The 14,929-nt window shown below is 37.4% G+C and overlaps 1 protein-coding gene and 1 pseudogene across 1 annotated transcript; both read left to right on the top strand.

Moving 5' to 3' along the window:
• Positions 1-1,859: 1,859 nt before the first annotated feature.
• LOC138905479 (uncharacterized) lies at positions 1,860-2,204 on the top strand. Its single transcript, XM_070194002.1, has one exon. It carries the CDS (start codon positions 1,860-1,862, stop codon positions 2,202-2,204), a length of 345 nt encoding a protein of 114 aa, XP_070050103.1.
• A 6,946-nt stretch (positions 2,205-9,150) lies between these two features.
• Positions 9,151-11,190, top strand: LOC104086263 (acyltransferase Pun1-like; annotated as a pseudogene).
• Positions 11,191-14,929: the final 3,739 nt, after the last annotated feature.

The raw sequence follows: 14,929 nt of genomic DNA, 5'->3' as shown, positions 1-14,929 counted from the left end.
GAAGTAATTATTTTAAAATGTAAATTTCTTTCCCAGTCATGTTCATCCATGTGTGAAGATATTTATGGGATCGAGTTGCACGCCGCAACATGACATATTGGCTTTATATTTATTATATGGATCGGAAGAGCACACTGCATCATGCCTTATAGGCTTTATTATAATGGGATTGGACTGCATGTCGCAGTAGGCCATACTGACTTTATATAGTGCTTGGGTTGAAGGAGCCCCTCCGGAGTCTGCACCACCACAGTGAGCGCAATTTATGTTTATATTCGTGATGGACTTCCCAGGACACGTAGTTGCCTTATTTATTTACTTATATGAGGCATGGATCTTGTCTGAATCATTTATATCTAGGGATGGATCTTCCCCTGGGCTGGATTGACCTTATACAATACTGAGTGATTAACTGTCAGTTGATGTGTATATATATATGGGATGGATCTTCCCTGGGCTGGATTGGCCATATACAGTACTAAGTGATTGAATATTTTGAGATTCTGAGTGCGCGAGGTTTCCACTGAGGCACATCACATACAACATGTACATTGGCATGTAGATATATAGATGTCATAGTCCTCATATCATTAAAAATTGATCTATTTTATTTGTACTGAGTTTAACTGTTGAACTTGAAAGTATGCCTACATTTTGTACTGTTATTTCTATATTGGACTGTACCTGTGGAGCTCGTCACTATTTTCAGCCCAAAGGTTAGTCTTGTTACTTATTGAGTACATGTGGTCGGTTATACTCATACTACACTTTGCACTTCATGTGCTGATTCAGGTACTTCCGGATACAGTGGCTGCCTGATTTCAGAGTTTGATCTGTTAGAAACTATCGAGGTAGCTGCTTGGTGTCTGTACACCTGGCCTCTCTTTCCTTTCAGTTATTTGTATTGTTTTATATATTTCCAGACAGTATTTTATCATTTAGAAGCTCATGTACTCAGTGACACCGTATTATGGGAGTGTATTTATATCAGTATGAGTGAAGTTTTCCTATTAAATTTAAATATTATGTTTTCAAACTTAAAAGAAATTGTGGCTTATTGAGGTTGTCGTCTTGCCTAGTATTGAGATAGGCGACATCACGGCACGAGGATTTTGGGTCTTGAGAAGTTGGTATCTGAGCCTAGGTTACATAGGTCTCATGAGTCATGAGCAGGTTTAGTAGAGTCTTGCGGATCGGTACAGAGACGTCTGTACTTATCTTCGAGAGGCTGCCGAACCCTTAGGAAAATTTCACTTTCTTCTATTCTGTCGTGCGAATTTGTTGATTCCGAAAACTAAAAATATTTCTTATTCTATTCTCTCACAGATGGTGAGGACACGTACTACCGAATCGGATGGTCAGCCACCAGTGCCACCAGTTAGGGTCGCGAGAGACCGGGGCCGTGGTAGAGGTCGAGGTATAGCTCGTACAACACTTGGAGCAGCACATGTATAACCACTAGTTGTTGCAGCTTAGGAGAAGGTTCGAGATATAGTTGAGCCGACGGGACCAACGCAGGCACCAAATATGCCTATTGTTATTCCAGGCCTTCAGGAGGCTTTAGCCTAGATATTGACTGTTTGCACTGGCCTTGCTCGGGTGGTTTCTACTCAGGCCGCACCAGCCACTTCTCAGGCCGGGGGAGGTACTCATACCTCTTTCACCCATACTCCAGAGAAGGTAGTGCAGGGACTACAGATACTGGGGGCACTACTAGTTTAGTTGGTTGCAACTGCTCAGGTCCAAATGGGTCTTATTATGAATGGCAAAGAGCAGAAGAGATTAGAGAGGTTTGGGAGACTCCATCCTCCAACATTCAGTGGAACTGAGTCAGAGGATGCTTAGGACTTCTTGGACAGATGCCAGTGGATGCTTTGTACAACAGGTATTCTGGAACCAATGGAATCTCATTTACTACTTTCCAGCTGACCGGAGGTGCCTTCAGATGGTGGAAGACTTATGAGAGGAGTAGACCAGTTGGTGCAGCACCACTTTCATGGCATGAGTTCTCCGTATTATTCCTGGAAACGTTTATGCCACAGACCCGCAGAGAGGAACTACACAGGCAGTTCGAGTATATACGTCAAGAGGACCTGTCTGTGACCCAGTATGAGATGCAGTTTTCAGAATCGGTTCGTCATGCACTTTGGTTGGTACCTAGTGAAAGGGACAAGATCAGGAGGTTCATAAATGGCCTCAACTAGTAGTTCCATTTTTTTATGACTCTGGGAAATGTAGCAAGTGCTAAATTCGATGAGGTGGTTGACAGTGCTCGAAGGCTAGAAATCACTCGTACTCAAGAGCGTGAGGAGAGGGAGGCCAAGAGGTATCATGGTACGTGTAATTCCAGTGGTGTTCCTTCTAGGGGACAATCCTATCATAGTAGGGGTCGACCTTATAGGCCCGCTCAGATGGCTCGTCCATCTCATCATGGCGCATCAGCTAGCCATGGTTCATACAGTGCTCGACCAAGTGAGTCTTCTTTTAGTGCACTTCCAGCTCAGAGTTCATCTCATGCACCATCAATTCAAGGTTCATATGTAGCAGGTTCTTCTGGTAGTTATTCTAGATCTCGAGGTTTGCCTCAGAACTTGCCACTATTTTTCGAGAGGGACTGCTATGAGTGTGGAGAGCTAGGTCATGTGTGGAAATATTGTCCCCACCTTTCGCGAGGTCTAGTTCAGTAGAGGAGTCAGGCTACAATTCCTGCACCAGCTGTTATTCCACCCACCCAGCCAGCTCGGGGTGGGGCTCAGGCAACCATGGGTCTCCCTAGAGAGGGAGGTCAATCAGGTGGCGGTCAGGCCCGATTCTATGCTATTCCTGCCAGGCCAGATGTCATTGCTTCAGATATAGTAATCACATGTATTGTATCAGTATGCCACATGGAAGATTCTATATTATTTGACCCTGGTTCAACATATTCGTATGTATCATCATATTTCTTCGTTACCTGGATATGCCCCGTGAGCCCTTAGTTTTACCTGTTCGTATATCTATACCGGTGGGCGATACTATTATTATGGACCGTATGTATCAGTCATGTGTGGTAACTATTGGGGGACTGGAGGCTAGAGTCTTTCTCTTATTGCTTAGTATGGTTGATTTCGATGTAATCTTGGGTATGGATTGGTTGTCTCCATGTCATGCTATTTTGGACTGTCATTCAACAATTGTGATGTTGACGATACCGGAATCACCGAAGGTCGAGTGGAGAGGTTCTCTAAATTATATTCCCAACAAATAATTTCTTATTTGAAGGCCCATGTATGGATGGGAAGGGGTGTTTGTCATATTTGGCCTTTGTGAGAGATTTTGATGCAGACACTCCTACTATTGATGTTGTACCGGTAGTGCGAGACTTTCCGGATGTATTTTCTGCAGACCTGCCGGGTACGACACCCGTCAGGGATAATGATTTTAGTATTGACTTGGTGTCGGGTACTCAGCCGATTTCTATTCCTCTATATCGTATGGCACTGTCCGAATAGAAAGAATTGAATGAGCAACTTCAGGAACTTCTCGATAAGGGGTTTATTAGGCCTAGTGTGTTGCCTTGGGGTGCACCAGTTCTATTTGCGAAAACGAAAGATGGTACTATGCGGATGTGTATCGACTACACATAGTTGAACAAAGTTACAATCAAGAACAAGTATCTTTTGCTACGTATTGATGATTTATTTGACCAACTTTGGGGAGCGAGGTTGTTCTCCAAAATTGATTTCATCAAAGAATCATGTCATTATTCGCATGTTCCCGACGTGTTAGAGAAATTGAGTTGAATCTCGCATTAAAGATCATGTTTAGCTACGTGCCGATATTATGGGATCCACAGGGCCGCGTTGCTATTGAATTAATTATTTTAAAATATAAATTCCATTCCTAATCATGTTCCTCCATTTGTGAGGATATTTATGGGATCGAGTTGCATACCGCAGCAGGCCAAATTGGCTTTATATTTATTATTATATGGATCGGGACTGCACGCCACAACATGCCTTATAGGCTTTATTATTATGGGATCATACTGCACACCAAAATAGGTCATACTGGCTTTATATAGCACTTGGGTTGAAGGAGCCCCTCCGGAGTCTGCACTCCCCACAGTGAGCGCCATTGATGTTTATATTTGGGATGGACTTCCCAAGGCACGTAGTTGCCTTATTTATTTACTCATATGATGGATGGATCTTCCCTGGACATGGATCTTGTCCGAATTATTTATATCTGGGGATGGATCTTCCCCTGGGCTGGATTGGCCTTATACAGAATTGAGTGACTGATTGTCAGTTTTGGGGTGTGTGTGTGTGTGTGTGTGTGTGTGTGTGTGTGTGTGTGTGTGTGTGTGTATATATATGGGATGGATCTTCCCTGGGATGGATTGTCCATATACAGTACTGAGTTATTGAATATTTTGAGATTGTGAGTACGCGAGGTTTCCACTGAGGCGTATCACATACAACATGTACATTGGCATGTAGATATAGAGATTTCATAGTCCTTATATCATTGAGAATTGATCTATTTTATTTGTACTGAGTTTAACTGTTGAACTTGAAAGCATGCCTACATTTCTGTACTGTTATTTCTATATTGGACTGTACATGTGGAGCTCGTCACTACTTTCAGCCCAAAGGTTAGTCTTGTTACTTATTGAGTATATGGAGTCAGTTGTACTCATACTACACTCTGTACTTCGTGTGCAGATCCAAGTACCTCCGGATACGGCGTCTGCTAGATTTCAGAGTTTTATCTGTTGGAGACTATCGAGGTAGCTGCTTGGCGTCCGCAGACCTTGTCTCTCTTTTCTTTCAGTTATTTGTACTATTCTATATATTTTCAGATAGTATTTTATCAGTCAGACTATATTTTCATTTTGATTCTCAGTGACACCAGGTTTTGGGAGTGTATTTATATCAGTATGAGTGGAGTTTTCCTATTAAATTTAAATATTATATTTTCAAACTTAAAAGAAATTGTGGCTTATTGAGGTTGTCGGCTTGCCTAATATTGAGATAGGCGACATCACGACACGCAAATTTTGGGTCTTGACACTTTATTATCTCTAATCTCGCTTTTAAATCCAAGTAATTAATCTCTTAACTTATTCGAAAGTGTCGTAGTTCATCAACAACAATCTAATCAAGTGTTCTTTCTCAAGCAGCATAAAATAACTAGACATGATTAATCAAGGCCCCTTTAATTAACCACAAGAAATACTTAGTTGAACAATTAGAGAGTAAAAACGATTCAATTATATCAATACGCAATCAAGAAACTTCATCTAACAATTGGTTCCATCAACCCTAGATGACTGGTTTAGCTACTCATAATTGTGTAAATAATCATAATAATATCCAAAAGCATTCAACTACAAATTAAAAGAAAAGCGGAGAGACAAAACTCTTGTGATTCCAGTTCGAGAGTGTTTCGTAGCCTCCTGCCTCTCTAATGATGTCTAACCCTTCAAAAACTAACTTTAAGAGGTATTTATATGGTGAGGCCGAGATCTACACGTCCAAACATAATGAGAAAATAAAAATGGCTTGGATGAGCATCGATGGCGCGGGGCATTGTCAGAGGCACCAACATTACTCCGCAAGGCACCATCAGAGGCACCAACACTACCCCACGAGGCACTATCAGAGATGCCAATGACAATGCCATGGACAAAGCCTTGCACTGTCTATGGCTGTGACTTTTCATTGCCTTGCACGTCTTCTTTTATTGCTCCATTTTATAGCTTTGAGGTACCATTTCGTGCAACTTTTCTCTACTTCATGTCCAAGCATTCCTACACGTAAGATAAACTCTATTAAGCTCAATTGTCGCACAAATTAGCATCCAAACAACAAGCAAGTAGGATAAATAACGTCAAAATATATGAAATTACAGCATTACATCAGAAATCAACAATGTACATTTTATATTTAAAGTAACGTCAAAATGCCGTCAAGAATTTGATAAGCACACTAACTGTGTACCTTATAAATGTACCGAAAATCTATCCATTGCACTTAATAAGAACCATTCTTTCTCATGTAACACAAAAGATCTATTCATTCTTATGTAACGAAGAAGATATGATTTACATTTGCACTGCTTAACAGGTAGCAAAAGAATGAGTTGTGTACGGACTTTAGTGCTTGGGCGCTCTAATTCCTACTCGACCAACGTCTTACAATCCTTAAAATCATTTTCATCTCTCGAATCCCTTGCTTATGAATTAAGTATGATTTATGAATATAGTAATCTCGCAGCTCCGGCCATCACTTACGGTAAGCTATAAAAAATCATTAGTATTAGTATTATTACTAGTCTCAGTATACGCTCGTTGCGCGTGTACCTTATGCGATCATAACTAATCTTTTTCTTATAGAATGCAATCATCCAAAAACCTTATGCGAAATTCTTAAATAAGTTAATTTGAACTGATAACTGTACATGAGAAATTGTAGACAAAAATTACAATTCACAACCTTTAATTTGTAATTCTCTATGAAAAATAATTTCACTTGTACTTTATTTCAGCATAGATACTGTTCCTAATAAAAATAACCTGCATAATATCAAAACTATATTTTGTTATAAATATATGGGTGTGTTGTGGCGTACATGCCCTCATTTAATGCAAACTTCTATTTACTTAGTATGAGTTTTACCAATATACTCGAAAAGTAGGTTTTGATTAACGATGCCATTTTGAGCCCAAACTCATCCAACCGCCCAAGAGATTAATGGGTTGGGCTACAAATATTTTAGCTCATGAGTTTATTTGGGCTGAACCCAAGATAATCTATTATTTTTTATAGCTCATTCTGACCCATGAAGTAGCCCAAATACAACCCACGAAACTCATCCAAAACAAAAGGATCTCAACCAAATTTATCTAGAAATTTACTTAGTTGCCCCATCATTAGTTTTTGTATCTAAGTTTAAAAATTATAACCAAGCTATTTAAGTTGCCCCACTCTATTCTTTTCGATTTTCTGCACCACCCACCCCCACCCCCCCCCCCTCCCGCGCAATTTTATTTTTACCTTTGTTTTTGTTTGTATTTTTTGTATTTTCGTTTTTCTGCACCATCCAGTCATCCATCCTACCCCGCACCCTCTCCCCCCGCAATTTTTTTTTTGTTTGTATTTTTAATTCCCCTCCCCCCACCCCCACCCCGGCAAAATCTTTTTCAAATTACACATTTTAAAATCTAATTTCAGAACTTTTGATTGCTAACTTACACCATGAATTTCATATCACGTAACCATATCACGATAATTCTACTACCAGTTATGATTGAGGAATATATATGTTATAGGTTTTATGAAAATAATCTTGTCCTTCGTGTTAGAATGCTTTTGCATTATAAATATGGTTCGAAGTTAAATATTTCTTTTTTTAAAATATTTTTATAAGATAAATTTTAATTAAAATTTAAATTATTAAATTTTAAAATTTCCTATCTAATTCAAAAAAGGAATGATTTACTTAGCCATCTTTCATTTTTTTAATTCACCACCCTTTAAACAGTAAAAATATCTAGAGAGTTTGGCTAAATCATATAAAAGAACATATGTTATTGCATTCTACTTCTACTGGTAAATTTTATATTATATTTTAAAAAATACCGAAAATTAACCGAACCGTACCGATACTGAAGAGAAACCGGCATGATTGGGACGATTTCGAAAAGTTTAATTTTGGTTATACATAATAGAATAACCGAAAATTTGGTATGGTACAAATTTTATAAAATAACCGGCTGAACCGAACCATTGACAGATATGATGCCAAAATTATGTGCAACTAATATTAATTTTAGACCAAAAAAAACTCAAATAAAAGGCAAGGGAATGAAGGATAAACTGACATAAATACACTGCAAATAAATAGACTTGATGAAAAAAGAAAAAATATATATATGTTCAAGGAAATCTCCAATTGCGGAAGTCGTTTAACGAAGGCAACATACTTTGAAGATGTGATTCTTGATTAGTTGAAATATTAGGACTCCTACATGATACAAATAAGGAATGATGTAACACGTAAATTTTAGTTAATTTTGAATTTTTAAATATTAGAAAATAATTATTATAAATGACTATTATATCAGATGTAAGATCTATTTTTAAAAGGTAAAAAAGTGAACGACATTTCGCTAAGGATTTCGTGCTTTTAATATAATATATAGATTATTATCATTGCCATTACTACTAGCATTATTATTATTATTATTATTATTATTATTATTATTATTATAATATAGTGGTTCGAGAGTAGCATCTTATTTTCCTTTGGTTAATCAAGTGGTAAATATTTTTTCAATTTCACATTTTTTGTAAAATATTTACTATAGTAATACTGTGACATTTATTTAACAAGCAATAAAATAGTCGCTTATAGCCGTCGGCTCCACGCACGAAATGATCCTCCACACATTTCCATTATTGGGCTCCAACAAGAAATCCATCATCCCTTTTTAAGCCAAACAATACATAAAGTAGCTCTCGATATAACAGTAAAAATAAGACGTATATATGGATCGTCTCTGTATCCATCCATTTATGAAAAGATCACTACCGTCATCGCTTCCTCAACCATACAATCTGTTCTTGCATTGATCACAACTCTTGGTTTGTAATTTAAAACAAGTCATAAATTGTAATACTATAAATTATCTAATTAAGAATAAAATAAAATTTAATGTTACAATAATTATAAATATAAAAATATGTCATTTTTAGACATAAAAAGAAATAACATTACATAAATTAAGACCGAAGGAATCATCGTAGATAAACCTATAAATATCAATTTCTACTTTTATTTTTTCCTAGGTAAGTGTACATATACCTAACTGGCCATACTTAGCAGGGGCGAAGCTATGTTGGCCCAAAGGTGGTCAACTCAACACTCTTCGCCGAAAGTTTATACTACGTATAAGGTAAAATATTATTTGATATTGATTAAAAATAAACTTTGAACACCCTTGCATAGCCCACTAGCAAAGGATGATCAAAATTTGAATACTCTTATTGAATTTTCTCGTTTCGCCACTGATACTTAGTATTTCCTTGTGTGCGCGTATATAGTCATAGTGTCATACTAATTTCCAATTGTGTGTATATATATGTGTCCGTTTAGGCAATTAATTGATATATAGGAGTATCGCATAAAGCTAGGGAATTGAAGTAGTGTTATTTGTTCATTAACCATATCATGGCCGCTTCGGCATTATTATCATCACTTGTTTCCATTTGTGACAAATCCTTCGTCAAACCTTCTACTCTCACCCCTTCTACACTTAGACTTCACAAGCTATCTTTCGTCGATCAATCCCTCAGTAATATGTATATTCCTGTGGCCTTTTTTTACCCTAAACCGCAAAGAGAAGAGTCAAACAATTCTCAACTTTCCCATATAGCTGATTTGTTGCAGACATCTCTGTCACAAACTCTAGTCTCTTACTATCCTTACGCAGGAATATTGAGAGACAATGCTACTGTTGAGTGTAATGACATGGGAGCTGAGTTCTTGAGTGTTAAAATAAATTGTCCTATGTCTGAAATCCTTAACCATCCTCATGCAACTGATGCAGAGAGTATAGTTTTTCCAAAGGACTTGCCTTGGAAGAATAATTATGAAGGTGATAATTTACTTGTGGTTCAATTAAGTAAGTTTGATTGTGGGGGAATAGCCATTAGTGCATGTTTATCGCATAAGATTGGCGATGGTTGCTCTGTGATTAATTTTCTTAATCATTGGGCTAATGTCACTCGTGATCGTAGATTTGTAGTTCCTTCTCCTAGATTTGTAGGAGATTCTATTTTCTCTTCACTAAATGGTCCTCTTATTGCTCCACAAATTATGTCTAATGTTAGTGAGTGCGTACAGAAAAGACTCATTTTTCCAACCGCCAAATTGGATGCTCTTCGTGCTAAGGTAATATTACCACTAGTTCACTAGCTATTTTTATATGTCTTTTAAAATTTGTGCACATTACTTTTACAAAGATATTCGGGGTACCTCTGTTCTCGTTTATGTGGCATAGTTTGACCTTTGCACGAAGTTTAAGAATATAAAATTTATCATTAAAAGTAAATTAGAATTTTAAGTTAATTGTTACAAGTTTAGGAGTAGTCTCGACTATTAGAGTACAGTCAAACCTCTTTATAACAATCTGTTTGTTCCAGATTTTTTTGATTGTTATAATGAAGTGTTGTTATAAAGAACATATATTATAACATAGCATGAATATTGGTTCCAAAATAAACTTGTCTTTTATAGTGAATGGTTGTTATATGACGATATTGTTATTGAAAGATTTGAATGTATTTGTTAAAGGCACTCTTAAATGTGTCACCTATTTAAATAAATTTATCTAGCAAAAAATGACTGACATTTTTTGGGATTGAAGATAGCAGTTGAATCAGGAGTAGAGAACCTAACACGGGCTGAAGTTGTCAGTGCACTTATTTACAAATCTGCAACAAAGGCAGCAGCATCATGTTCTGCAAATATACAACCATCAAAGTTGGTTCACTACTTAAATGTACGTACAATGATCAAACCTCGTCTACCACGACGTGCAATTGGAAATCTCTTATCCGTGTTCTCCACAGCAGCTACGCAAGATATTGAGTTGCCAAGATTGGTTCATAATCTAAGGAAGGAAGTTGAGGTAGCGTACAAGAAAGACCAAGTTGATGAAAATGAACTGGTCTTAGAAATAGTAGATTCCATGAAAAAAGGAAAATTACCATTTGAAGAAAAAGATGAAAATTGTACTACTACTACTATGTATTTTTGCAGCAACCTTTGCAAATTCCCATTCTACAATGTAGATTTTGGATGGGGAAAACCTGAAAGAGTGTATCTGGGCGAGGCGTGGAGGCGCGAGTGATGTTGCAGAAACAACATATGTCTGCATTTGAATGCGATGAGGAACTCCTTGAGTTTGCCTCCTCCTCAGTTCCAAGTCTTTAATTACGAGGAGTTTGAAATCTGCCTTTCTGTTTCGTTGTATGATTTTGCATGTTTATTTGGTCCCATAATATTATTACTAAGTGGAATACGTGCCTTTTATTTTGTTTACTCGGTTTGTTTGATTTTTCTGATATGTAACTCTCACCCAATATATAATTTGTAATTGTATGTTTCATCAATATGATTACTACGGTATTTTATGATTAACACTGATATGGTTCAACTTTAAGCTACTAGGTTATTTATTGGTCAATATTTGACCAAGACCTCGTCACATAAATATTATCTATCAAAAAAAAGTTTAATTAAAAAAATTCAAGTATACTGACCGAATTCGGTTGGAAATTTTGATTTAATTTTTCCCTCCCAGGCTCAATTATTTTTTTCCATGACAAAAATAAGTTTTAAAATTATTGTTATTTACAATCTCTCTCTCTTCTTCTCTCTCTCTCTCTCTCTCTCTCTCTCTCTCTCTCTCTCTCTCTCTCTCTCTATATATATATATATATATATATATATATATATATATATATATATATATATATATCATAGCATGTTGGATACAACGACTATATCAATTAAACTCGATCAATTATATATATAATATTTATCATCCGTGTGCTTTGGTATAAATTACACTTCATATTCGTATACGTGTAATAGATTCTAATAGAGTGTATGATTTATTTCATTTATGATAATTTACACTTATATACATATGACTAGCGTTGATGATTTATTCTCAATTGTTCATACTCGAATGCTTGATCGGTGACTAAATAAGATAATAAATCTTGGAGTTTAAGTGACTAGATGCTTCGGTATAATGAGTGACTAGATGCTCCAAGATGTATACAATCGACACAGTCTTGAATATTTTATTCTCGATTACTGTTACAACCCATGTTTTCGTACGTATGAGTCGTCATAAGTCAATTGATGTAAGCTCAGAAGTGAAATCATATTTGAAAAGTTTGCAAAGTAAGTTAATCATATTACCTCGGAGGTTACAAAAATTAAAGATCTATGAGTCTATTTTCCAACGCATTAAACCGTTTGTCAATACGACATCAGAGTAGAGAGATATGGGCATGTTTGCGATACTGCGCAAGCTGCTAGGTGACAAGTAGGTGTGTCACCTACTTGCTTAAATGAAAGCCCAAAAATGGGCCATTTCGGGTCGTCCAAAGAGGCCTTTTAAAGGCCTATTTTCTTCATATATTAGACTTAAAATAGAGCATAATAATCAGACATAAGCTCTGCAAACAAATCCTCCCAAAAATTTCCCACAAACCCTAATTGATTTTCTCTCCCTTTCAAGTTCTAATTGGAGGTAAAACCTAGAGTTTGAAGAACCAAGATAGGAGCTGAGTTATCCAACAAATAAGGTGAGTTTACTGCTCTCTTTCATCCATTTTGTCTGCTGTAAATTCATGGTAAGTCGTTCTATACTTGTAAGAACTCACGGGACGGTGATCGGAAGCCGTGAGTTCGAGTTATTCACTTGTAGCGGACTGTTTTGTGGACTGTTTTGTTGTGCTGTTGGGCAGCATCTTTTACTACTGTTTTGTGAGAGTTTTGGAGGAGGAAGGGTGTGGAGAAACACCACATAAATGCAGGATGTTGGGCTGGTCGTTCATCGTAACAATTTCGGGTTGTTGACACTACTACGGTGGTCGTTTTGTGTATGAAGCGATTGGGGTGTGTTGGGCTGTTTTGTAGTATTGTATGGTATGCATAAGGTTGGAAACTAATGTATATATGTTCTTATTGTTGTTTTTGGTGTTGTGGTGTTATCTTGAATTTGGAAGAAGTAAGGATTATAGGGGAGATGCTGTCCGTTTTAATACAAAATAAGCTTGTCGTTCGTTGTGCGTTAGTTGTACCTTTCGTAACTTAATGATAGTATTATTATCGTTGTTGTAGATTAAGGTGAGAAGAGGTGAGTTCAAGTTGGTGATTGGAAATATTGTGATAAGGTATGTTAAGGCTAAACCTTTCTTCATTTTGGCATGATCCCGTAACTACATGAGTTTGATAACGAGGCATAAAGAGAAGTTCGTATTCCTGAATTTATTCACATTATCCTAATCTCCGAAGTTACAGTATTCTCCCTTATCGAGACTTCATATTCAGTTTAGTATTGTCTTATTTCATCTAAGAGAGCAGAGAGTATATATATATATATATATATATATATATATATATATATACAATGTTACAGTATGTTTACCACCATCGAGCTATAATCGATGGGCAGGCCCCTATTGGGCAACCACTGATCAGATGGTAAGTATATACCGAGCCTACTGTGGCCGAGCGCCTATGAGCGAGCCCAGAATGGCCGAGATACAGAGCCTAGTATGGCCGAGCGCCTATGAGCGAGCCTACTACGGCAGGGCAGTTACACATACCGAGCCTTATAGGGCCGGACAACTTTTTTACATACTATATGGAGAGAGTTGAGTCAGTATCAGCAGGTAAGCATATATCTCCAGACCATTTTTGACTCCCAGTTACATTTCGTTATTATATCATCAATTCAGTTTCAGCTTTCAGTTATTTTGTTGCCTTACATACTCAGTACATTATTTGTACTGACGTCCCTTTGTTGGGGACGCTGCATTTCATGCCTGCAGGTCCTGATAGACAGCTGGATAGACCTTCCCAGTAGACAGAGCCAAATATCAGCTTGGTTGGTAAGCTCCACTTCCCCGGAGTTACCAGGTCTAGACCTTGGAGTCTGTTATATATATACAGGTTTGATGGGTAGGTCGAGGCCCTGTCCCGACCATGATACAGTTCAACTATCTCTAGAGGCTTGTAGACAAGTCCTGTATAGTTTGTATAACAGTAGATGTTCACGGCGGCCTCCTCAGTCTGTACATTTATATATATGAGTTTTTGGGTATGTTTACCCCTTAGATGAGACAGACGATATTTTTAGATGATTCAGAATATGGTCTCATCGGCGTAGGTTGAGGGTTATTCCTCTAGAGTTCACAGTTACAGAGTGGTACGCTCGGGCCGAGTATGGTACCGGGTGCCGGCCACGTCCCTTCAGGTTTGGGGCGTGACAAACTTGGTATCAGAGCAGTTCTATCCTAGGGAGTCTACAAGCCGTGTCTAGTAGAGTCTTGTTTATGGGTGTGTTGTGCACCACACTTATAAGCAGGAGGCTACAAGGCATTTAGGAGTCTGCTACCCTTCATTCAAATCCAAATCGTGCTATAGAGCTGAGTCATAAGAGTTCGAGCCAAAGCTTATGTTTGCTAATGATATAGCGATGCTTTCAATTAGAAAAATTATAACTAGTTAAAGGGCTAATACAACAGCATATAAAAGCATTAGTAGAGAGAGAATTTTTGACTACGTGGCCCTGTTTGAGACCCTATTAGATCGTGCTTACCATATGTGCAAATTTCCCATTTACCCTAAGACGGGAATATCCAACATACCCCGTGAATAACAGGCCATGGGAGTATCAAAAGGTAAAAGTATAAGATTCAACAGGTAACAGAAGCAAGGTGAAGAAGGGTACGAGGTACCTAGTTAATGAAGATTGTCCGAATTTCCACGTCAGGCAGAGAATTAAAAGGATTCTAAGTTACCTTCAACAGAAATAGAGGTATGTACAATTAGTCACACCCATCTCAGTTATGCCCTATGGGAGCTAACATATATATTTAAAAGAAGGATGGGATATCAAGATCCAGTTTGGGTTAGAGTAACCCGAAATGGTGGATTGAGCCAGGGGAGCTAAAAGTGAAACAATGTTTTGTTGAAGTTTTCAGAATAATGCGAGTATTGGCAGGAGAATAAGAAGAGAGTAAATGAAATATTATGAGTAAGATGTGATAAATGGGTGATAACAGTAAATCAAAATATGATATGATGATAGAGTCTATAGTCAAGTGAAGGAAAAACATAAGAGGTGACAGGTCTT

Source organism: Nicotiana tomentosiformis, chromosome 2 (genome assembly GCF_000390325.3).
Source record: "Nicotiana tomentosiformis chromosome 2, ASM39032v3, whole genome shotgun sequence".
Taxonomy (NCBI): Eukaryota; Viridiplantae; Streptophyta; class Magnoliopsida; order Solanales; family Solanaceae; genus Nicotiana; species Nicotiana tomentosiformis.
Note: the sequence above shows the minus strand (reverse complement) of the source record. Positions and strands in the feature narration are given on the sequence as shown.